The sequence below is a fragment of the Balaenoptera musculus genome, chromosome 8 (genome assembly GCF_009873245.2).
Source record: "Balaenoptera musculus isolate JJ_BM4_2016_0621 chromosome 8, mBalMus1.pri.v3, whole genome shotgun sequence".
NCBI classification, from domain to species: domain Eukaryota; kingdom Metazoa; phylum Chordata; class Mammalia; order Artiodactyla; family Balaenopteridae; genus Balaenoptera; species Balaenoptera musculus.
In genome coordinates this window covers 106,386,483-106,410,725 of record NC_045792.1, presented here as the reverse complement: position 1 = coordinate 106,410,725, position 24,243 = coordinate 106,386,483, and the positions used below count along the sequence as shown (strand labels likewise).

Sequence of the window (24,243 nt, the reverse complement as noted above, 5' to 3'; positions counted from 1 at the left end):
GTTACATCTAGAAAAGGTAGAAAACACACATACGGTGTGATAGTTAAGAAGCTTTGAAAATGCTAGGAAACTCATATCAATTGGACTCAAACAGTAAGGGGCAGTGATGGGCAGTCTGCAGCAGCTCGTCTGGAGACCTGGTCCCCCTCTTGCGCTCCTGCACGACCGGCTTCACGCTCGGGCTCCATCCTGCGGCCGCGGCACCACGGGCGCCCCTGTCAGGGCAGAAGGGCTGTGCCAGCCCCCAGGAGTCCTAAGGAACAGGGTGGAGTGCTCTCTTTTCCAGAAGCTCCAGAAAACGTCGCCCCGAGTCTCGCTGGCTGTTAGATTTCACATCCACCCTTGAACCTGCCACTCGTCCTGGGGGGCAGATGTGCTGTTGGCTTTGAGCCCATTGGCGCCTGTCCTGGAGCTGGGGATGGGGTCAGTCCTACCTGAGCCACAGAGCTGAGAACGGTGGTTCCCACCGACTGAAATCTGGGTGCTGTCAACACCAGGTGGGGGGGCTCAGTGTGGGCACAAAGACCAAGAACTGCCAGAGGAGGGAAATAAGCATGGCCTCGACCACCCCTCGGGGACCAGCGGGGCCTCCTTGCACACCTGGACGATGCACGGGATGGTGGTGGTCACACTGACAGTATGGTGACGTTTACTGAGTGATGCCTGTGCACCAGGCACTGTGCTCAATGCTTCATGGACGTCGAGCCATTGGTCCTCGCGTCACCCCAGGAGGCGGTCACTGAACAGATTGACAGAGCCCCGCTTCCGTGCTGGGTGTGTCACAGATGCTAGGATGCCCTCGCAGAGCCGCCCTTCTTATAGACGTGACTATCCCCATTTTATGCATGAGAAAGTTGAGGCCCAGAAGGCGAAGCCGCACAGCCTGAAAGTTGCAGAGCTGAGATCCAACTCCTGGGTCTTTTCCTCTAAAACGTGCTCATGTGTGAGAGAGTGTTTTTCAAACAACGACTGACCACGTCAGACGCCACTGCCAGCGTGCCTGGCTGCCCTTCTCCAGGCCAGCTGACCAAGACACTGCCCTGACTGCAGGGACCGCTGACTTGAAGTCTTGGACGTGGATGGACCTGACCTCGACCCCTGGGCCTCCTGGCAAAGCAGGGCCGCCCCGAGTGCACACACTGACCGTTGGGTGAAAATACTCAAATGAAGACTTCGTGCGTTTTCTTCAAGCCCATTTTTGAAGACCTCGTTCTCAGCAAGGCAGCCAAGCTGACTGCCAGGGGCGCAGGCCCCAGAGACACAAACTCGGCCACTGGCCTGGCTCGGTCAGTTCCCCGCTGTGTGATCCTGGCTCAGTTACTTCACCTCTCTGGGCCCCGGTTTACTCGTCCCCAACAGGAGTCGGCTCGCTCCCACCCTCAGCCCAGATCCCGCCTGGCTGTGCTCGTCGCCGTACTGTCCTCCGCGGCTGCCTGCTCCATGCGGTGGAGTCGAGGAGCTGGATGGAGACCGTGGCCAGCAAAGCCCCAAACACTCACTGTCTGGCCCTTTGTGGAGAAGCCTGCCCACCATTGACCCGGAAGATGGGAATACTTGTACCTGCGAGAGGAACGTGGGCTCCACAGGGCCCCCTCGCCAGTGTGTCCCCTGCCTGTCATCAACCCCGGGGGGCTATTTCAAGATTTAGGGAGAGGACTTCCCTGGCCTTCCAGTGGTTAAGACTCTGCACTCCCAATGCAGGGGACGCGTGTTCGATCCCTGGTCAGGGAACTAAGATTCCGCACGCCCTGCGGCACAGCCGTAAAAACAAAACAAAACGACAACAACAGCAAAAAGATGTAGGGAGAAATGGTGTGTTTGGCCCTTAGCACAATGCCTGGCCCCCAGTACGTGCTGGGTGAACTTGAGCTATTGTCCTCCTGCGATGGGACCAGGGAAGGAACACCTCCCGGCGTGCTCGGCGGGCTTGGGGTCCAGAATGCGGGGCGACCCTCCAGCTAGACGGGTCTGCGCTAGAGGGACCGCCCTGGGGAGGCTATCTCGCTGCTAGTTGGAACTTGAAAGGATTAACAGACGCTGCCGTCTTTGATAGGCTCCGGGCCGACGGCAGCCCTTGAGCCAAGAGCTTCCCCATCCTCCTGTGCGCCCTGTGAGTGGCGGTGACAGTGCCCCCGGATGTGGGCCTCCGGCCCTCGTCCCCGGCGCTGCCCGCCCACCGGCCGCGGCTATTGTCTGCTGGGCCGAGGTGTGGTTCAGGGCAGGGGCCGGCGGGCAGGGGGACTGTGGGAACGGATTAGAGGCTGGGGGCTTGCGTCCCCTCTGCATAAACTCCTGATCAAAGACATTCCTGGGCTGACAGAGCCCTGTGCACGGCGGAGGCCAGCCCAGCGTGCGGGACACATGCCCCACGCAGCCGCCCCCCGGAGTTGGGATTGGCCTCGTGGTGGGACAGCTGAGCCCCGCTGCTGCCGGGCTTCCAGGAGGGATGGGCTCAGAGGGAAGGTGGGGAGCCTGGAGCCCAGCGTCCCAGCAGTGCCCACCTCTGCAAACGCGCCTGCCCTGGGGCCCCTCGAATCTGGGGTCCTGGCAGGCAACTGACTCGCCTTAGTGCCCAGGCTGTGTCCCGGGGCCTTTTCAGGGTGACGAGGTGCTCCCGGCCCCTGGGGAGCCCCCAGCCCCCGACTCCTCACAACTCGGGGTCTGCCCACCGCACCCGGGTCAGGCAGGGCCCAGCCCTCGGCAGCTCACAAAGCCCGCAGCCCGCGCGCGGCCCTACTGCTCAGCACCCGCTGAGTGCAGGCGGGGGGCAGGGCGTGGGCAGAGAAGGACCAGCCAGACAGCTGTCCTCAAGGGCTCACAGCCCGGAGGGGAAACACCACGTGTAATGGTTCCTGGACCACCCAGAGCCACCTGTCTGGGGCAGGGTGGAGAACACCGCGGAGAGTCTTATGTGAGCCTGGGGGAGAGCAGGGGGTGGGCACTCCAGCACAAACCTGGAGGCCGGAAGTAGTCTGGTGTGTCCTGCAGTCCCCTGGGCAGAAACTTCGGGGAATGAGGAGTCTGAGGCTGGGGGGAGACGGGGGTGAGGCTGGGAGAATACGGGGGTGAGGCTGGGGGGACATCGGGTGAGGCTGGGGGGAGATGGGGGGGTGAGGCTGGAGAGATGGGCCAGGTCCCAGGACCCCGGATGGAGCTTGAAGCCTCAGGGGGTTCTGGCAGAGGGTGGTGGGCCCGCCTGGGGCAGGGAGACTGGGAGGCAGGGAGGCCCCAGGTGAGTGGCCGTGGGCCGGAGTGAGAGCAGGCGTTCGGGCTTCCGGGAGGGGGCAGCGGAGTGGACACGGAAAGGCTTTGTCTCCAAAGGCCAGTTTTTGTTTTCCTGATACGCACAGGGCAGCCAGACCCCCACGGGGGGTCCCCACGAGGGGATGCCCGAGCTGACGCGGGCGGTTGGAGAGGTCTGGGCCCGTGGCATAGCAGAGGAGGCCACTGCCCGTCCTCCGGGGGCCTCACGGCTGGGGAGACGGCCCTGGGGCGCTCCGGGCCCCTCCTCGCTTGGTCCAAACCCTCTGTGTACTTTGGGTCCCATCTGCGCCCCTGCCCCTGCCTCCCCTCCTCCCCCTGTGCCTCACGAGGCCACCCCCGTCATGCCCTCTTCCTTTCCACTGTCTGACCTGTCAGCCCACAGATAGATTTTCCACCTGAAACATTAGAAACCGTCAAACAGCCCCGCAGTCTGTCGTCCTGGGCGTCCACCTCCCTGTGGCGTGCGGCGGCCCCCCAGCTTCCTCCGCCCGGATTCTCACTGGAACTTAACGCAATCAGAGTGCTGCCCCCGTTCCTCAAGATACCCCCAGGCCCTCGCGGCGTCGGAGCCTCGCTTGGGCCCCTCTATACGCCCGTGGTCGTCGATGGCATTGGGCCCCGGTGCTGACACAGACCAGCGGGTCCCCGGGGCTGAGCCACCGCGGTGGTGCAGAGCAGGCCCTGGGCTTCAGGGCACCTCCCGAGGCTCTGGCCGTCCCTCGGTCCCCTGCTGTACGGGACCCCCTTTCAGAGCACCCTGTAGGCCCCGGGGGCGGGGACCTTGCCTCACGTCCCCACCCAGCCGGCGAGGGGGGGAGGCAGCAGTTCCGGCGCCTGCACACCCCACCTCCTTCCAGAAGCTACAGGCCCCACCGACCCCGTGGGCACCCCCCAGGCAGGCTGGCACACGGCAGGCGCTTCATTAGGGCTGCGGTGAACTGACCTGGCAAGGAGTGCCATCCTTGGCGCGTGACCCAGGCCTCCTCCTGGCTCTGGAGCGCTCGCTGAATGCTCAGCTGGGGGGTGAGGGCACCTTGGGGACCCCCAGGCTCTGGGAAGAGGCCCCGGCCCCACAGAGCTGGGACCAAGATCCACTTCCCACCTCCACCGGCGTTGGGAACGCGGCCAGTTCGCAGGCATCTGGAGCCCAAAGGTGGACGTCACAGGTGTCCACCAGGCCTCCCAGGTCGCCGGGTCCGTGTGAAAGGCCACTGGACCGCTGCCCGGACACTGGCGTTGTTCCCCCCCGCCCCGAGCTCAGGGCACCTTGGGGCCATGATTCACCCAGAGCAAACAGCAGTTTGCGCCAGAAGAGGGTTAACGCATTTATTTACTTTCCTATCTGCAAATAACCTAGGAGGGCGAACTGGCCAGACGTGGGCTGGGAGGCGGCTGATCAATCGGGGGTCATGTCACCGGGGCCAGAGCTGTAGTCTGAGGTGGTCGGGGCCGCCCGCAAGCCCGTCCTCAAACTCTGGGGGGTCCACGCGGCCCTCTCCCACTACAGACCCCTGGTCCGGATTTCCTCCCGGCTGGGAGGGCATCACACTTTCCTTCTGCATCACCAGGGGACCGCTGGCCACGTCTGGAGGCATTTTTGTTGTCACGACCGGGGTCAGTCCTGTCCTCTAGCGGGTGGAGACTGGGGATAAAGCCCAACAGCCCACGGTGCCCAGGGCAGCCCCCCATGACAGATGATGGCCTGGCCCCGGTGTCCGCAGGGCCGAGGTGGGCCCCCTACCCGCCTACCACCCCCATCCAAGGAAATTGGGGCGCACGGCCCTGGCTCCCTGCCCGCCCCAGGAAACAGACAAGCGGGCACTGCACTGGGGTTTTACCAATTTTATTTCTAGACTTTTCACGTTTGTCTTGTTTCCTGCTGGAAACGTGCCGGTTACATGTCTGTGCTGGGAAACACCGTGGTGTGCAACCAAAAACACACACAGACCCCCAAGTGCCTGCCCGCCCAGACCCTCAGACTTGCGGGTCACGGGGCAGACTCCCTGCGCTCCCAGACCTGCCACTGGCCTCTGGCCTTAGAGCGCACACATCTCACCCCCCACCACGGACAGACCGTCCCTCATGGACCCCGTTTGGTTCAGACAGAGACGCCGCGGCCAGAATGGTTGAGGTAAGCGGAAGCAGTGTTCCTGCAGGGGTGGGGTGGGGCGGGTTTGCACCTGCCAATGGCCTTGAAGCGCACGGGCTGCCCCACCTGGGGCCGCCGCGGACGGTGCAAATCCAAATCCTTTTGGTTCGGCAGCGTGTTAGGCGGCTCTTGGGCACACAGCACTGTTGGCTGGCTTCATTGAGATTTGAAGTCTCTTTAAAGGAGCATTTTTGCTATAATGACCAGAACAACAAACAGAACACTAATAACAGATACAACACACCCCAAACTGTGACACAGGCCAGAAGCGATTCCAATCATGCCAAATGACCGAGTCCTACAGCACAGCACCACAGTGGCACATTAAAACATACTTGTTACAATAATAATAATAATAATAATAATGCAACTTTCATAGCTATACGCAAAGAACGATATGGGCTGTAAAAACTACGATGATGGTAAATCCCAGGTCAGATGGAGAGTCCAGCATAACAGGCGCAGGGCAAAGGAAACGGACATGGCCTGTCTCCAGAGACACCCGGGGGTCCTTGTGAACGCGGCCCGGCGGGGTGGGGATCCCCACCAGGTCCTTTTTGGGATCTCGTCCGCGTGTCTGTCTGCCGAAGCAGCAGACAGAGCCTGACCACCTGGTCTGCAAATGGCTAAGTGAAGCTTGAGGTATTGTGAAACAGGAACCTTTTTGGAATAGAGCAGTAATCACATTAAGTCAAAATTGATCACATAAAAAAAAAAAACAAAACCAAAAACCAAAAAAAACCCAACAACACTACCAAAAAAAAAAAAGGCATCCGTAATACATTTTTTCTATGAGAAAATTCAAACTAGAACATGGCAGTATATGACATTGTAAAACAAAAAAAAACTGATTCTCCAATAGCAGCAAAACAATGTGAAAGAATAGAGAAGCGATATGCATCTGTTTCCAAACTGTACTGGGAAGTCATCGGTAGCAGCGAATAAAGAAAATGGAGCCGCAGCCTGTCCCTCGCGTGGTCCCCGCCCACCTCCCCTCCGCACACTTCCTCCCTCACCTCCTCGCTCCCTTCAACACTCCCTACAGAATAATTACAAAAAGGTACATAGCCAAGATGTGCAAATTATCTAGCGGTTGCTAAATTTCTTTTTTGAAAGGAGGGTTCGGGGATGAGATCGTATTGGAACTGAACTTGGAACTGAACTTGTTTCCAGCATCCTAATTGTGCTTATAACTCTGACACCTCTCCAGTTGGATCACTCTGTGAAAAGCCAATCAGGCCAAATTAGCCAAATCCACATCTTTGTGTTTTTTTCTCGGGATTTTTTTTCCCTCTTTTATAAAAGGACCTAACTTTAACTGTCCTACACCTGCAACATCTAAGGCAGAAAAGTGTGTGTGTGTGTGTGTGTGTGTGTAAATCAAGGGGAGATTGCATTACTTTATAAATCATACTGGCCTTACGAACATCCTCTGCAATAAATATTCTTTTTAGCCTTAACTATAAATTATATATTTTAGTGTTTAAAAACCTTCCGTTGCAAAACATCTAAAGATAACTCTGAAACTGCTGGTTCTCTAGGTAAACCTTTAAGGCCCCTACTTTCAAACACCAGTTGGCACTGAAGGATCCCTAAACTTCAACTTCTCTACAGAAAAGGAAAGGAACACATCATCCTGGCAGTGTGAGAATGAATGCACATTTTCTTCTCCTGGACCGGAACCTAGCCCTCCAAAAATATCATCTCCCTTTCGCTAACACCATATTGACAAGCACCTGCCTCGCCATCCTGTCTGCACCCAAGTACTGGAATATTCCCAAACCATTCCATTAAGAAACCGTTCCCCGCCCCCTCCACACACAGCATACACAGAGATGTCACCTAGAGACTGAAAGTGCTTTGAAATGGAATGGTTTTGGAATATTGAGAAGGAACAAAAAAACAAAAACAAAAAACAAAAAACACAGCTGTAGATTTCACCTGGATGTGAGCAGGCTGCAGATCTGTTGGGTGAAAAACCAGCACCTCATAAACAGGTAACTACAAAAATATGAAGATTATAAAAATAGAATATATTAGGTCACTATTGCGGTTTCTCTTTCTAGTAGCGGACGCTAGGAGTCGGAGGTGGCCTTCCGTCACCGAGGCGCAGGCTGGCGCCCGACAAACCCCTCAGGTGGTTGGTCCACACGCAGAAAGAGGATCAGACCTTGAAAATGCCGAACTCTACGCTACCCTAGCCGAGAGGTTACATCAGCCATGGACAAGGTCAAGGTTACATGCCTACCTACGAAATAAAATAAACAAATGACTTATAAAGTGACTACATGCATAAGCGAGATACAGGATGCCTAGAACCGCTTTAAAGCTGTGCCCTTAGGAAAAGCACACGGGTAGAGTTCTATCTAAAACCCTCTTCTACTTTAAAAATGGGTTGTGGACTTTTTCCTATTTTTTTTTTTTTTAACGTTTTCATGCTTTTTGTTTGTTTGTTTGTTTGAAACACATAAAGAATCAAATCTAATCCTCCCCTGCAGACTCGCTCCTTGTGTTAACGCCTATCCTTATAACACAGAGACACAAACACATGAATATAAAAACTAGTTGATTACGGGCTATAACATCCTCTATTTTTGTAGCACAACCCTCCTCCCCCCTCCAGCTCAGGGTTATGCAAATTCTATTTTTTCCTCTCCTTTTTTTTTTTTTTTCTTTTTCTTAAACATAGGTTTTCGGGGACGTTTCTTTTCTTTTGCTTAACTCAGAGACAGAAGGGAGAAAGGGCAAAGGAAAACACCAGGACACTGAGGAGCGGGCTGCCTTCCGACGGCGGCCGGGCCTGGGCGGCTCTGTCCGCGGAGCCCGGGCCGGCCCCTCCCCCGCCGCGGCGCCCTCAAATGTCCACGTCACGCACGTCGGTGGGCGTGCAGGCCAGGTCCACCTCCTCCTCCTCCTCCTCCTCCTCCTCCGCGGCCTTGGGGTCCAAGTTCTGCTGCTGGGCCTGGCGCAGGCTGGACTCCAGGAGGGCTTCGATCTGCTCCTGGCAGGCGCGGAGGCAGTCCTGCACGAGACGGGTCCTCAGAAGGGGGGTCCGCAGCGAGGGGCCCCTTCCCAACGCTCACCTAAAACACCGCCTCCCCCGAACCCGGGAAGCCGCTGCCCAGACCCCAGGATCGACAAGTGTGCACCCTGTTTGCCCACCAGCTGCCCTCCCGGCCTGAAAAGCCCATGCCAACCAGGCCATGGTGAGCCCACTCAGGACCCAAGGGCTCCGGCGGACACAGACGCTCCTGCCCACCTGCCCCGAGTCCCCTGCCTGCCCGGCCCCTCGCTGGAACTCCTCGCCAGGGCTCTCATCTCCGGCCCCAGGTTCCCACCAGCCCCACCGCTGCCCTCAGTGAATTCAGCGCCATCTGATCCAGCATGGGGAGGCCCTCTGAGCCCCGCTTTTCGGACTTAACCTCTGCCGTGTCAGCCCTCGCAGTGAACCCAGCATTCCGTGATGAATGGCCGTCAAAAGCGTTAGGCCGTGCTTGACCGAGGATGAATGCCGGGCGGCCCTGGGGCCTTTATCCCTGTCCTCTCCCGTTCGGGCCTGCGTCCTGGGAGACGCTCTGGCCGCACACAGCTCCCGGCAGCGACCACCCCGCATGTTCAATGGAGAGGAGGAACCCCGGAGGCCGGGGGCCTCTCCTGGTCCCACCGCGGGCCAGTCTCCCAGCAGCTCGAAGGCGCCGCCCGCAGCCGGGCGGCCACGGCTCCCGGATCTGAACAGAGAGGCTGTCCCAACTCCTGGGATGCCACACGGGGCTTCTGTTCTAGAACCAGGGAAAGGCTCCAGGGCAGCTTGGGAAATAGACCCATGCTTTTCCCACAGGAACGAGGTTCAGCATGGGGAAGGCGCTGCTAACTTCCTCCTAGATGGGGCTGGAAACGGTGTACCCCGCCCCAAAGAAGTGAAGCCGGGCCAAGAGGGCTTCTGAGTGAATCCCTGGAGATCTCCCAAGGGGACAGGGCTTATGGGGCGGGGGGGCTTTCCTACCCACCCTTTCAGTATTCATCACAGCAAAGGAGGCAGGGAAGGTGCAAAAGGCCCCATTTTACAGAGGAGGAAACTGAGGCCCAAGACTCCTGACGGCCCCCTCAGGCTCTGATCCAAACACCCACCACGGCCTACTGAGGCCTGAGAGCCTCCACCCACCCACTGAAGGCAGCCCCCCGGGGGCGGCTCCCTGGCCCCTGCAACTTGGGGGGCCGCGCGGTGGAGCGGAGAGCACAGGGATGCAGGAGGGGCCTCCCCTCTGTGCAGGCCCCGGCGCACCCTCCAGCTCCACGGCCCACGCTCCCTCCTCCCAGCAGCCTGCTTGGCGCTGCAGCCTCAGCCTGTGAGAGCAGACTGTGACCACGGGGGCAGCTCTAGGGAAGGGCGCACTCAGCCACGCCCCGGGGCCTCCACAGCCCAGAATTTTCTGCGTCCGAGCTCAGCGACGTTTGTCACCCGGTCACCAGACTAACGAATTTCAGCCTCAACTGATTCCTCCCACCATCCCTCAGCCGTAAGGCATTTTGCTTCAGATCTAATTAAAATAATCTCTCTTCAGATAAAGGATCACGCAGCGATTTCCTACCACTGTCTGTAGACAGCGCTGTTTGTGGCGTTTCTAGCTGGGGGATGGCGCTGGTCCTGGCAGCCAGGCGAGGATGACTCCCCCTCCCAGGGGGCCACCGGGCTGCCCGCGCCTACAAACAAGAAGGCCCCCCCCCCAACCCGCTGGGGGTCACGCAGGCTGGCGGCCAAGCACCGTTGGCAGAGGACAGGAAGGCATCCATCTCACACCCAGCTTTCCTCCCCGAGCCTCCTGGGCGTTCGAGGGTGGACCACCAGTAGCGGCCAGAGCCGGACCTGGACCGGGGATCAGGGTCAAGGCGGTCACCTGCTCCTACCCGGGACACTAGTGGGCCTGGCAGTGACCCCCGCCACCAACCTCGCTGGTCTAATTTGGTGAAGCCCCAAACCCTTGTAATTGTTATTTTAATTCTTTGAGAAAAGAAAAGAAAAGAATGGGGAATAAGACAATGGCATTTTTAAGTAAAAAGATACAATGGACTCCGGCTTCCAAAGCAGCAGCCTCTCAAAGGGGGTCATAAAAACAAGTTGTCTGTACCAGGCCCATTGTGGATGGGAGACCTCACAGGGGCCCTTGTAAAGCGGCCATTTATCGGGCGTCCACGCTGTCGCCCAGACAAAGCTCGACCGGGCCTCACCCCACACACCATTAGGGCACGGATCATTGACCCGGCCTGCCGTGTGGCCCCTCTTCCTGACGACCCCCCGCCACGACCCCAGGAGGGGTTTAGGCTCCTGGGCGCCCCTGGGGCCACCAGAAGCCTGGGAGGACCCTCCCGCCCATCGGCAAGTTCTGGGAGGTGTTTCTCCTCCCAAAGGAGCCCCCCAGGAAACGGGGAGGAGCGGCCCCCAGGCAGCGTGTGCCAGGGCCATGGCCAGGTCCTGTGCCTCTGGACGCAGGTGGCCGCCTGTCCCCCACGTGGCCCCAGCCCCTGCCACTTCCCACCAGACGACTGCAGCTCGGGACCCCCAGGCCCTGGATGCTTCTAGCACCCGGCGCCGGCCAGGCCCCCCAGCCGGCGCCGGAGCGGTCACTCACCGGGTCACACCGGATGACCTTGGAGAGGAACCGTGTCAGGCGGTGATAGGACAGGAAGCTGTTGGCGCTTCCCAGGTGCAGGCCTTGCACTGCGGCCACCACGCTCCCGGCAGCCACCATGGAGGGCGGGTTGGAAATGAACTTCACATCTGCGGAGAGGGAGGGAGGCAAAGGGGTTGTGAGTGGGGACGCAGCAGGACCCCTGTGACCTGGACCCCCCCGGGCCCCTGTCCCGCAGATGGCTGATCTTGAGGGCGTGGTCAGGAAGTGGGCGCCGGCGACAGCAGAAGCCGGGCCGGACTCTCTGATCACGAGCTTGCGACGCTCATTTCAAAACAGCACAGGGGCTTCCCCGGTGGCGCAGTGGTTAAGCCTCCGCGCTCCCAGTGCAGGGGGCCCGGGTTCCATCCCTGGTCAGGGAACTAGATCCCACAGGCATGCTGCAACTAAGAGTCTGCATGCCACAACTAAGGAGCCCAAGTGCTGCAACTAAGACCCAGTGCAACCAAATAAATAATGTTAAAAAAACAAAAAACCTCCCCAACACCTTCCCCCCACCCCGCCGCCAACAGCAGAAACGCTAACCAAGAGAACAGCTGCTGGAAGAGACAACGGGGTGGGGGGGGGAGGAGGCACCGTGGCCTCTGCAGAGGGGTCATCGCTCACTCCCTTCTCTTAGCACGTGAGCCTGTGAATGTATCACTTATTCACAAAAGCCTGACGAAAGGAGAGGCGGGGAGAACCCGAAAGGAAGCAGACACGTTCCCTACAACACTAACCCCAAGTACCTGCGCTGCCAGGTCCCAGGGGGAGTGGCCGTCTTGCACATGGGAAGATGGGCCCAGGGAAGCCCCCCACTGCCCTCAGATGCTTCTCCCCACTTCATCTGCCTCCAGGGACATGGCAGGGCTATAGCGTTACTTCATCTGCCCGTCCTCGGCAGCTGTCCGCAAACTGCTGGGAAACCCTGCACCTCTGGGCAGGTGGGCTCCAGGGTCACCTCCTGGCAGCTCACTGACATGGGAACTTCTGGTTTCCCCCCTGGCGGCACACTTGTCATGGATGTAAGGGCACTGAAGAGGGGACCCAGCGCCTGTGGGCTGCCTTTCTATCGCTCCCAACGAGAAACTCCTGGCAGGGGAGGCCACTGATTGCAGCGTCTGAACCAGGGGGCCTCTCAGCGTGGAGCCGGGCCCTGGAAGGTCAGCCCTTATCACCTCATCCTGTGCCCAGAAACTGGACGGTGAGCTGAGTGGGAGGGGACTGGGCACAAAGGGAGTGCGGCCCCCGGGGGCTGGGGCACCCCCCGCCCCCCCACTGGCCCGAGACTTCATCCCTGAGAATAAACAGGCAGGGCCCCTCATTCAATGGAGCGGGAGCCAGTGGAGGGGTGGGAAGGAAGAAAGGCAGCCTCACTGAAGGGGCGACAAAGCTGCTGCTGGGCGCTCCGACCACTTAAAGAAAGCCCCTCACAAGGCGCGCCCTGTCTCCCCTTTAAACGGGAGCAGTTCCACCCAGTCTGAGAGCCAGGAGCCAGTGATGAGAGGTTTTCATGGAGGCCAATCAGGACCGCACAGAAATCGCTGAGGCCAGAACACAGGTTCTGACTGGCTGCAGCTCGAGACCCCGGTCCAACAGGGAAGGAATAACTAAACACAGGCTGTGTGTGTGTGTGCGCACACGCACGTGTGCGCGCGCCTTGGCGGGTTTATGGGCTTAGATGAGAAGCCTGCATATTTCAGCTTGGAAGTTCCAATAGCTGTTCCTCTTCACTGCCCGGCTGCAAAGAGCCCAGCGGGCCACGGCCAGGGTGGGCATTGGAGCTGCACCGCTCCGCTGACCCTGCTCAGGCCCATTCATTCAGCTCAGTTACGTGCCAACCTCAAAGAGGTAACTCACCGGCCGCAGCCCAAGAAACGCTCTACTGCGTGCACACATCCGTACACATGTTAAAAGCAGAGCAAAACCCAACTCTGTGCGTGGGTGACGTGCCCCCTCCCGCCCCCATGCACACCCGGGAACCCAGGTCTGCAGGGCGCACGGACCAGGGAGAGCAGAGGCCACCCTTCCCCCGCCGGCCCCCGGAACCTTTAAAAGGGACCCTTGCTACGTGGAGGGCAAAATATCTCCCAGGACTTTTACTCAGGCCTCCACTTCACAAAATCTGTTTGTTTTTAGGCTGTAATAGGTCGCTCTCATCCTGAGAGGCCCCCTTGTGACTAAGGACACGGCTGCGTGTCAGGTTCCAACGGACCGGGACCCGGTCGTGGTGGGGTGCCACTCCCCTCCCTCCCCTGGCCTGCCTGTCCCCCACCGGGGCCCACCGAAGCTAACGCATGTGAAAAGCTGGGTCGCCCCCGGCCATCCCTCCACCTTCACCCGAGGTGTGCCCAGGCCGGGGGTGCCGGCTGGGCACGGTCTCAGTAGCTGCACCAGGCACATTCACAGACTCTGCGCCCGGCTTCTGCGCTGCCAGCACCCCACGCAAGCTACACACCCCGCTTCCTGGGGTCCCGGGAGAGGGGGAGGTCCAGGCTGCCCCAGCCATCCTGGGGGGAGGGCATGCAGGAAGTGTTCTTTGCATTATCTGCGGGAGACTTTGCCGTTTCTCTGAACCACTTTCAGCTCCATAAAAGGCTGCCTGGAAGTCCCTGGAGGCTTCTCTTCTCAGAGGCGTCCCGGCCAGAGAATGCCTCCCTGCCTGCTTGCTGCGCGGGCCCCTGGAGGCTGAGGGGACGCGGGTGAGAGCCTCCCCATCCCCGCCCAAGGGCGGGTGCTGCGGGGCAGGAATGCCTGGCGAGGGGGCGCCCTGACCCCTCAGATTCATCCGGGCCTCTCGTCTGCCCCCCACCCCATGGCTCGCTTGGAAGGACTCAGAAGAGGGGTTCACGCCTTGAGCAAGCAAAGGAAGGTGGGGAGGCCAGCAGAACCTTCCCAGCTCTCCTAACCCAGAACTCCCAGCCACCAGAGCGCCCAGACATCAGGAGAGTGACACGCGGTGGCTGGCTGGGGGGGGGGGGCTCCACCCCTTCCGGGGAGGGGGTGAAGGATGCCAACTCCCCCCTTTGGTGCCCTGTCGCCCTCAGGTCGTTCCGAGTGAGCCCCAAACAGATCTGACGGCTGAGGGCTGGCCAGGGGTAGAGGTGACCCACAGCAGAGCTGGGCAGGATGGGGGCAAGGGTCCTCCGATCGGGGTTCCCAGGGGTCCTGGGCCCAGCTCATGGGACCGGAGGGGGAGGGGAGGAAGAGGTCGCAGGGGCTCAGGGGCAGGGCTGGGACAAGCAGAAGGCAGCACCGTGTGTCTCACTGGGTTCTGAGTGACTGGCCGCCTGGGGGCTGGGGAGAGGGCTGTGCCAGGGAGGGGCCCCCAGGGACGGTCCAGAGCGGTGCCGGGGGAGGGACGGAGGGCCTGCTGCTGCTGCCAACCACAGCAGCCCAAGCCCAGGCCGCTCCGAAGCCACTCCCAGGGCAGTGAGCTGAGCCGGCCTGCGGCGCCCCTGGCGGGGCCTCAGGCGGCCAAGCGCCTCTGTTGGCCGCCCCCGCACGAGGGCTGCTGCTGGCCGCCCAGAGCACGTGGTCCAGGCACTGCCGGCCGGCACTCCCCACCCCTGTAGGCGCTCCTGGCAGGTGGCCCAGCCCGGGAGAGGCCAGGAGGGGGCCCCCGCAGCTCAGGCTCCTTGAGGACACGGGAAGGACTGGGGAGCGGGGGGAGGAGGCAGGCTGGACAGCCAAAGTCAACCCTTTTCAGCATGTAGTGACCCCCGCCCGGCGTGGGGAGAAGAAGCCACATCAGCCGGACACAGGCAGGCTGCCGCCCAGCCTCAGCTGCCCAGGCCCGGGAGCCCACACCCCCTCCCTGGAGCCCCAACAAGAAGCCCAGCCCTCTGTTCCCCGGAACAGGGAAAGAGGAAAGCTTCTGAAAGCGAAGGAACCTGGGGACCATCTCCTTGGATGGGGAAACCAAGGCAGAGGGCAAGAAGCTCCTCCAGGGGCACCCAGAGGCCCGGCCAGCACCCTACCTGTGGCACAGAGGGCAACGAAGGTCTGCGCGTGTTTGCGGATGATCTGTTTGTTCTCCTCGACCACCGGCATTTTGGAGAGGAAGTGTTCAATGAAGTCGTGCGGGGTCGTGGCAGCCAGGTTCCACTTGAGTTTGTTCACCAAGACCAGCTCCATTTGCTGCGTAAACGGAGGCACACGTGCGTAAAGAGAGGCGCAGGCGCGGACCCCAATGGAACAGAAAGCGAGGAGAAGGAATGGGGCATGCTGGAGGGTCCGGGAAGTTAGGGGGACAACGCGCAACCCCACATCCAAACAGAGAAGGTGCCGCTCGCAAAGTCTCCCGTTCTTGATTAAGCCCCCCCTCCGCGGGTGGAGACCAGAAGCCCGCGACACCTGGAACGCGAGGTCTGGTCGTTCGCGCGGGCCCCCTCGCCGCCGCCGCCGCTAGAGGGCGCGCGCCGCCCACTTTTCGCGGCGCTAGGGGCGCCGAGGCGGTGGGAGTCGGAGGGAAAGTGTGAGGTGGGGCGGCGGGGGACCCGTCCGCTCCTCGAGAGCGGCCCCACCGATGTGGCCGCCCTCCCTGGGGGCAGAGGGTCTCTCAGCGGCCCGCAGGGGCCCCTGGCTCTCTGCACCTCCCCCACCCCCGGGGTCCCACGGCTAACGGGGCATCCGGAGGCGGTGGGGGTCCCAGGGTTACCAGCAGCTCGTCGGGCCGGATGGAGTTGTCAGTGTAGATGCACAGCTTCTCGGCCGTCAGGGGAATGGTCTCCTTCATCTTCGAGGCGACGAACATGCAGGTGGCCCCCAGCAGCTGCAGGCGGCTCTTTTTCACGGGCTCCAGCGACAGGAAGCGGTCCAGGTAGTTCATGGCCAGCGGGAAGACCTCCTCCTCGCACTTCTGCTCCTCGCAGACCTGCCGGGGCACCGGGGGCCGTGACCGCCGCCACCGGGAGCGCCCGGCCCCCTCTGCGGAGACCTCGCGCCCCCCACCCGGCTCGCGCCAGGGCTGCGGGGCCCCGAGCGCGAGGAGGGTCAGGGCAGGGGGCGGCAGAAGCTGCCGCCGCCGCGCCCCCTTCCCCGAGAGTCCCCCGAACCCACCCACCCGAAACTGAAAGGGAAAGTCCCGGCAAGGCTGGCACAGTGGGGGCGGGAGCTGGCACGGCTGGCCGGCGTGTGCCGCGCGCGGGCGGCGGACCCCGGCCCGCGTGGGTGCTTCGGGACCCTCCAGGCCTGGGGTCGGCACCAAATGGGGTGCAGGGCCGTGGGGCGGGCCGCGGGGATGGGCGCCGCGCTCGCAGCGCCTGCGAGACACAAAGGTGGCGTCCCAGGCCGCCGCGCCGCATTTCCCCAGACGTCATCTTTTCAAAAAATATTTAAAAATATAAAAAAATTAACTGGGTACATAAAAAACCCCTGAAAATGACCCTCAGGCGGTCCTTTACCCAGGCCGGGGGTCGGGAGCTCGTTTCAGGCTCAAGGGAGAGCCCCAGGAATTCAAATTCGGGGGCCCCCCTTCCCCCTGGGCGCGGGCGCTGTTTCCCTCTCGCAAGGGCACCACGCCGCACTTTCAAAAATTATTTTTAAATATTTGCGGTGCACTCAGGAGCCCACTGAAGGCCTGAAAACGTGCCCCTGGACCCCGGCTCGCTCCGGGCAGGTCCCCCAAGCTGAGACCCCTGCAGATGAGGGTCAATCCCCAGCGTCTTGGGGGCCACGCGACCTTGCAGCCCGGCGTGCTCTCCGGCCCAGGCTGGCCGTGCGGGGCGCCCCGGGACTCACTGCTTGAACAAAGGGGCCCCCTCTCCCGAGCAGGGTCCCCTCACAACTGCCCGAGCTCTGGCCCCTCGCCCCTCCCGCCGGTTCCCGGTGGCCGCACGGCCCCTCGCGGCGGCCCCAAGCGCCTCGCCGGCCGCTCCCCACCCCCACCCTGCCCCCAATTATTAATAAACACTTTTGCTTTGCAATAAAAGAACAAAGATGGCGCATAATACTGGCACGAGCGGCCCTTGCATACGTGTCCATGGATATTAATTTAAAAATCAAATCTATGCCCCCTCCCCCTGGAGCTGGCGGCTCAGCGGCCGCGCGGCCGGGAGAAGAGGCGCAGCGGGGCTCTGGCGCAGGCGGGGGCTGAGCAGTGGCGGTCCAGGCGGGGGCCGCAAAGGGCGCCCAGCCTGCGGGCCCCAACCCTGAAGCCAACTGGGGTGCCCCGGCCGTGGCTTTCCCCCAAGGCACCCCTCCTCGACCGCTCCCCCTCAAGGGAATATCTAATGACCCCACCCCCACCCCCTCCTTGTTCAAAAAATACCCAGAATATCTATATATTTCGGAACTACGATTCCTAGCAACACTCTGGCAAACTTCAAAAGTTGGGGTGGGAGGGAAGGGAGGGCGATGAGTGGCAAAGAAAAATGGGTTTGCGCAACAAGTCGCAGGAAAGTGCTAACAGAGCCGCCCGGAGCCCCGCACCTCCAGCATCCAGGTGGCTACGATCTTCCGCATGGACGGCAGGATCTCCTTCTGCACACACTTGAAGTAGGACACCGAGGGCGCGCAGGTCTCCTCCGCCTTGAGCATGGCCCGCAGCACCCGGTCGTTGAGGAGGTTGGCATCGGGGTACGCCCGGCGGATGGTCTCCATCTCGCAGCACAGGAGCTGGTGTGCCATGGCTGGGGCTCTGCTAGGCGGCCTGGGGCGGCGGTGGGTCCGGGGCTGGGTCCGCGCTCGGCTCTAGCTCCTGCTGCCCCTCGCCGGAGCGCGCGGACGCTGCTGCTCGCTGCTACTGCGCCGACAGCCCTCTGGAGGCTCTAGGACTTTGCAACTTCCAACAAAACTCCCCTGTAGTCCGTGTGACGTTACTGTTGTTAAGCAGAGATCAAAGCCGGGCAGAGAATGGGAGCGGGAAGGAGGGGGGGGGGCGGGCGCAGGGGGAGGGGGCGCGGGCGCCGAGCGCCGGGGAGCGGCGAGGGGCAGAGCCCAAAAGCCATCCCGGAGGCGCCGCGCCGGCACCGCGCGGAGTTGCCCCCGAAGCCCGGTTTTCATAGAAATGCAAATCGTCCCGAGGCTGCCTTTCTCCCCGCCGGGAAAGAGGGGTGCAGGGGGGCCTGCCGTCCCCGAGTGGGTCCCTCAGGATTTGGGGGGTTGGGTGAAGGTGGCTCTGCAGAGGGGGACAGCTAGGAGGGCGGGCAGGCCACACGCAGCCTGGGGAGACCGCATGGAGGGGGACTCTGGAGTTCGCTGACACCCTATATCTGAGCCGGGAGAATGGGCGCATTTCCGAGAACGCCACGAGGGCACCCACGGGCGGAGAGGCAGCCTAGGAATCTTAGCGTCTACATCTTCTTTCATTTTCATTAACACGTGTAAATTTCAGGAACCATTTAACATTCAGGGAGTCAGGGCAGAGCCGGCAACACTGGTGGAGGCTTCATTCCCGCACACGGGGGGGGGGTCGTTGCAAATGCCCGAGGGGGTAACCCTAAATGTTAAAGGGCTTTCAGCCTAGCATGCGCTCGCTCAAAAAATAAAATAAAATAAAATAAATGCCCGAAAATTCCAGCAGCAGCCCAAGATGGTGGCCAGCATTTCCTTCATCCTGTCCTCCTCGCCTGGGGGAATCTGCGGGCTGTCCTTCCTACCTTAGCCAGTCCATTCTTGCGGGGGTCCCCAATCCCCCCCACCCCCGCCCTGTCCCGGCAGCTAGAAAAACACCCTGAAAGGAAGGCTGCAAAATAGTGGTCTCTGTCCTGTCTCATTTTTTAAAATTAAAAATTAAGTTAAATCGCTGGAAATATTAGTCGCCTCTCCGCCTGGGACAAGACCACCGGAAGCTTCCTAATTGGTTTTGCTGGGGGTGTGGACGTCTCTTCACCTTTAGAACTTGCCCTGGGGCTGTATTCGTGAGCCTGAGGGGGATGGCGGGGGCTGGCAACAATCAGAGCAATTACAAGTTAAAGAAATGGGTGTATTGATCTGATGATTTTAAACAAAACCTATATATGTTCGTGGCTATAAGAGTCCCCCAATATTATCGCAAAGTTGTACGACATATAAAAGAATATATAAAGCTTCTTTTTGAATTAAAGATTCAGTCTCTTTGGTGCTTATTTTTAAAAGGACATTTTGCTCAGTCTTAACATACCTTTTTTTACAGTTTTTACTCTACCTGCCCCAAATTAAGAAAACTGTTCATTAACTTCCCTCTGAATATAGTTTAGTGTCATCAAACCACCATATACCCTAATGTTAAAGGCTCAAAGAAAACGGATTAAAAAGCCCCCTTCCCTTCGCAAGGGCGCACGCCACAGGACGAGGACCCCCCCCCCTCCTTTTCAGGGCTGATTCTTCCCGCGCCCCCTCCCCCGCCGAGATTTAGGGTTACTAATATTCCGGGTCCAGGAGCGTAATTACCCCCGGCTCACGCCTCGGGAGCAGTGGGTGGCCCGACCAGGGAGCACCCACCGCCGTGTCCCCCTCCCTGGGCACCCACGCTCGCGTTGGCCCCCGGCACGCCGGAGCCTCGGAGCATCAGCCCGCGCACGAGGGCAGCCGGGCTGCTTTTTCATTCATAAAATCCCGACCGGGCGGCCGCCCGGATGATTTATGGGGCTGCGTGCTACCACCGGGCTGCTTCTGTCCCGGGGGGCGAGGGGACCCGAGCCCCGCATGCGCCCGGGCCCGGCCCGAGGCAGGCTGGCGACGGCGAGGGGCATCGGGTCATAAAGAGGATCGCCCACTCCGGCAGAACGGGTTCTGGGTCCAGGAGGGAGCTTCCCCCTAACCCGGGAGAAAGACAGAGGAAACTGGAATTAGCATGAGCCAATGGGGGCGCGGCGCTGTTACTAGGCGGACCGGGCAGATCTCGACGAGGAACTCCGTTGATTTCCCCGCTCAGGGACGGGCGCAAAAGTGCAAGCCCGGCCGGCGAGCGTGAAGAGCCGTCCAGGAACCCGCGGGGGAGGCGCTGGAATTTGGGGCCCGGCGGGGAGCGCTAGCCGCCCAGCCCCCACCCCAGGGAGCCCAGATCTGCGTCCCCCGGAGACTCAGAGCGGGCCAATAGCCTCGGGGCCCTTGAGAGCTGCTGCTTCCAGGAGAGCCGGGGAAGAGTTTTGATTTTAATTATTTTTTTCAGAGAGAAAAGCAACTTTTAAAAACTTTACAGTTTAAGTTTTAATTTTGCACGGCCTTTAAAATACCGACCGCGAAGCAGGAACTGCACGTTCTGGGCTCATTTAAAGTGCTCTGCGCTATTTCTTGGGGACCCTGTGGAACAAAGGGCCAGTGGCCCAATCGGAAAGGAGACCACGCTGGTTGGAAAGAAAATCCAAAAGTAACTTATATCACCTTCCCACTTTCCTCGCCCCCTGGTCCCCCGCCGAGGTGACCGCGGCCGGGGAGGATCGCCGGCCCCGAGAGGGCGAATTCCGCGGCAGGCGCGTTTGCCACCGTCCCTGGCTGTGGGAACCTTCATTCAAGGCGGGGGAAGGGAGCGCGTTCATTCAGGAACCCGCGCGCCGCGGCGCCGACCTCGGGACGCACCGCGACTGCGCGCCGCCCGGCCGGGGGCTTTGGGGAGGGGGTGCGGGGCCCAGTGGAGACCTTCCACGGGCTTAGACCTCCGGCACCCGCCCTCCCCCGTGAGGGCTGGGCGGCGGGCGGGCGCGCGCATGCAGGTGGGGTCACCTGCAGCCGCATACCTGGCGGCGACTTGAAAGGACTTGGCTCAGGCTCCGCGAGTTTTCCATTGTTAAGCGCTTAAGTCGTTCTGGAAAACGCTTCCGAATGCGGACCGCGGGGTTCCGGGGGCGCTCGGGCTCCACTTCCCCCACACTGCTCGCTTTCGGGGGGCGTGTGGCGGCCCACGTACTGAGGTAGCTCCGCCCCGGCTACCCGGCGCGGACCCCCGGCCCCCCAAAGCTGCGGAACGAGCCCGAGCAAACTCTGGCCCCGGGCCCACCCGGGACACTCACACGCTGGGAACAGAGGCAGCCGCATCTCCCACCGCCCCAAGCGCCGGACGTGCGTTTCCGCCTCTGATCAATTAATGTCAGCCACACACAGACCCCTGCGCACCAGTCTTGGGTCGGGCAGGTTGCGAGGGTGGGACACCCATCCCCCAGCTCTTAAGGCCGTGGGCTAGGTGTGCGCGGGAGATGAAAGCAAACCCCAACAGGTGTGTGTGCGGAGGGGGGGGGAGGGTGCTGGCTCCCGCAACGCCGCTGGGATCCCAAGGGAGAAGGTGCACTCTTGGGGATGAAAGAAGATTCTAACTCCTTGACCTCCGCCCCTCAAAACGCATCGCCTGCTGCCCTGAGCAATATGAAAGTCCACTAGGAATTGCCTGGCCTCTTGGCTCAGCCTCCTGCGCGGTCTCTAACTAAGGGCCGCGGAGTGGACGCCCAGGCTCATTAGATAGATAACCACCTCCAACCAAGGCGAAGGAATCGGGCGGGAGGTGGGGATAATGACCTAGGAGGCCATACCCCTCCCGCGTCACCCGTGGCCAAGCCTACCCGTGGCTGAGCAGACCAGCCCCCCCGCCCCCCGCCTCTGCCCCGGGAGCCGGGCGCCGCTGCGGAGGCCCGCGGGGCCTCGGAAACCTTCCGCGAGGAGGACCCTCGCTAAGACCCTCGTTGGGTCCCGCTGCACCCCCTCCGTCGCCTCCAGGACTTGTCACTCCCCCCCCTCCAGCCCCCATCCTCGCCCTTTTCCGGAGAGTGCCTGCGGGGAGGACCCCGAGTCCTCGTGCGTTCCAGCCCGCTTCTTGGTGCCTTTGAAATGCCCGAAAACGTTTCCATCCTTCGAACTGGCCTTGGGGATGGGTGCGGGGATGGCCGGGGTCTTAGTTACGGGCGGTCTATGAGTTCCAGGGTTCTCGACTCTTGCCCTGGGGGTCGGGGTGCGGTTCCAGGTGCGGGGAGAGGGGTTGCGTACTTAACGCCCTGCACGCCTTCCCTTGGTCCCTCGGCCTCGCGCCGTCGGGGCTGGTGTCGGGACACGGGTTTGGACTCGCTGGGGAGTTATGGGCGTGCGGGGTGCTAGGGGCCCGATAGGCCGCGCTCTGTCCCCACGCCCCGCCGGGGTGCTCGAGCTAGGATCGCCTGCCCTGGGAGTCCGGGGACACGGGGTTGGGGACTGGGGTGCGGTCCCGCTGGGGAGAGAAGGGAGGCGAGAGCGCGCGCGCCGCGGGAACCTGAGCCTCGGCTCCGGAGCCGCGCCGCGCATTCCGCGCATTCCCGCCCGGCCTGGGTTCAGCCGCCACGTGGTCGCTCTGCGCGCCGGGCTTACCGTAAAGCTCAGAGGAGACGAGCACTCCCCAGCTTCGGAGCGCGTGCGGACCTCCCAGGGTGCGCCCGACCTGCCCACTCCTGGTGCACAGATAGAAGTTGCTCTTTTACGTAATAAGGAGAAGTACTGCTGGAGTAATGACACACTCATTTGTAAAGACAGGCAGGAAGGGTGCTCAGGCCCCGCTGGTATCTCAGTAGGGCGACTGTCCATCTCAGGAACGTGACCGAACCGGACCGATGACCATTCTGCCTTCCCAGCAGTGACAGCGAAAAGGAGGAGCTGCAGCCGGCTGATGGCTTTCTTCTCCTTTTTCTGATAATTCCAAATCAGTAGGTGGCTCAGTGCAATACCCTGTGAGACTGGGAAACAGAATCCATGACGTCCTTAGCGCATAGGAAACGTCCGTAAAGCTGCCTATACTATTTTTAAAAATCCTGAGGTGTCTTTTTCTGAGGATCAGGATAATAATCTACTTTTCAAGGATTCATGCAAAACCAAACCACTTTTCAAGATGCCAGGAAGTTTGCAAGCATATTTGTGAGGCTGCACAAGAGTATCACACACAGACCTACATCTGCCAGTAGCCATGCAACCTTGGACAAATCTCTCTCCCATCTGGAAAAGCGGGTATGACTGTGTCTCCTAAGGCTGTGGAGACTAGTAATTACGGTAATGTGTGTAAGGCGTTATTCACGTATTTGTTCTTGTGCGGAATGAAGGCCGTGTGATGCATGCTGTATGTGGAATTAATTAAACATTTCAGTTTATATTCAGAAAGAGGATTTAAAAATGGCTTTATAGTCTATAAATTCACTTTTATTTGGTGACTTCTCCTGAGCTGTCTGTGGACATGAGGTTTAAATCCTAGAACATGCATTTAAATAAAAAAAGTTTAACCACGTTAATCTTCCCTTCTTCCTTCTCAACATGCAAAAGGAGTAAAAAGGTTGATTAAAAAAGGAAGAGAGCATTAATTAAGGGCACACGTGTCAAGGCAAGGATGAGGGTCAGAAACAAAAGGAAGGATTTCTGGGGCATCAAGGGAGGGGGACAGCCTGAGGCCCTGCCCAGGTCTCTGGATGGTGGGGGGCCCAGGGCCTGTCGCCCTGTTCACAAAAGGGGGAGGCGATCACAAGGGAAACTGACCAAACGTGCGGGTCAGTGACGCTGGCAAAAGCAAAGAGGCAGAAGTGTCAAGAAGCCATGGAGCCCGAAGCCGCTGATGTTGTCAGTCCATGGCCAGGGCACAGTCTGCCCTCAGGGTCCCTGCAAGGAGGGAAGGGCAGGGGGAGGCTAGTTTAAACATTTAGCTATAGCTGGAGACTGCTAGGGAGAGAGGGCTCCTGGACCACCAGTCTGGAGGGCATCCCGGTGCCCCCAGGACTCTGGTCATCCATTCTCCTTTGCTCTTTTGGACCAAGTTGTCTAATCACCTTTCTAACCCAAAGAGGAAGCTGGGAGGCTTCCGGGCAAAAACGCAACCTTAGTGCCGGCAGCTCAGCCAACAGGCAAAAATATGTTCCATGAGCTCTTGTGGAGTGAGATGCGTGAGCTCCTCCCTCCAACGTAAGCCTCAACCCTTCTTTGGCCTTGGCGAGTCAGGCGTTGTATGAGTTTCCCAAGGCTGCTGTAACAGAGGACCACAAACTGGGGGGCTTAAGACAACAGAAATGGATTCTCCCACAGTTCTTGAGGCCAGAGTCCAAGATCCAGATGTTGGCAGGGCTCTGCTCCTTCTGCAGGATCCTGGGGAGAACCCTTCCTGCCTCTTCCAGCTTCTGGGGCTCCCATGTCCCTTGACCTGTGGCTGTATCACTCCAGTGTCTGCCTCCGTCTTCACAGGATCGTCTCTTCTCTGTGTGTCTTGTCCTCTTCTGTCTCTTATAAGAACACCCTTCATCCGATTTAGGG

At 60.3% G+C, this 24,243-nt stretch overlaps 1 protein-coding gene across 1 annotated transcript; it reads right to left on the bottom strand.

Moving 5' to 3' along the window:
* Positions 1 to 7,776: 7,776 nt before the first annotated feature.
* CCND1 (cyclin D1) lies at positions 7,777 to 17,870 on the bottom strand. The gene is made up of 5 exons (XM_036859845.1): positions 17,512 to 17,870; positions 15,740 to 15,955; positions 15,060 to 15,219; positions 11,041 to 11,189; positions 7,777 to 8,435 (listed from the first exon to the last, which is right to left on the bottom strand). Exons 1-5 carry the CDS (start codon positions 17,707 to 17,709, stop codon positions 8,268 to 8,270), a joined length of 891 nt encoding a protein of 296 aa, XP_036715740.1. The 5' UTR covers positions 17,710 to 17,870; the 3' UTR covers positions 7,777 to 8,267.
* Positions 17,871 to 24,243: the final 6,373 nt, after the last annotated feature.

Bases quoted from the DNA above. Each gene is read 5' to 3' on its own strand.
- CCND1 (XM_036859845.1), bottom strand. From the start codon at position 17,709: ATGGCACACCAGCTCCTGTGCTGCGAGATGGAGACCATCCGCCGGGCG. The intron at 15,956-17,511 runs GTGCGGGGCTCC...GTGCCCCGGCAG, and splicing joins TAGCCACCTGGATGCTGGAG to GTCTGCGAGGAGCAGAAGTG. The intron at 8,436-11,040 runs GTGAGTGACCGC...CGTCTCGTGCAG, and splicing joins AGGTCATCCGGTGTGACCCG to GACTGCCTCCGCGCCTGCCA.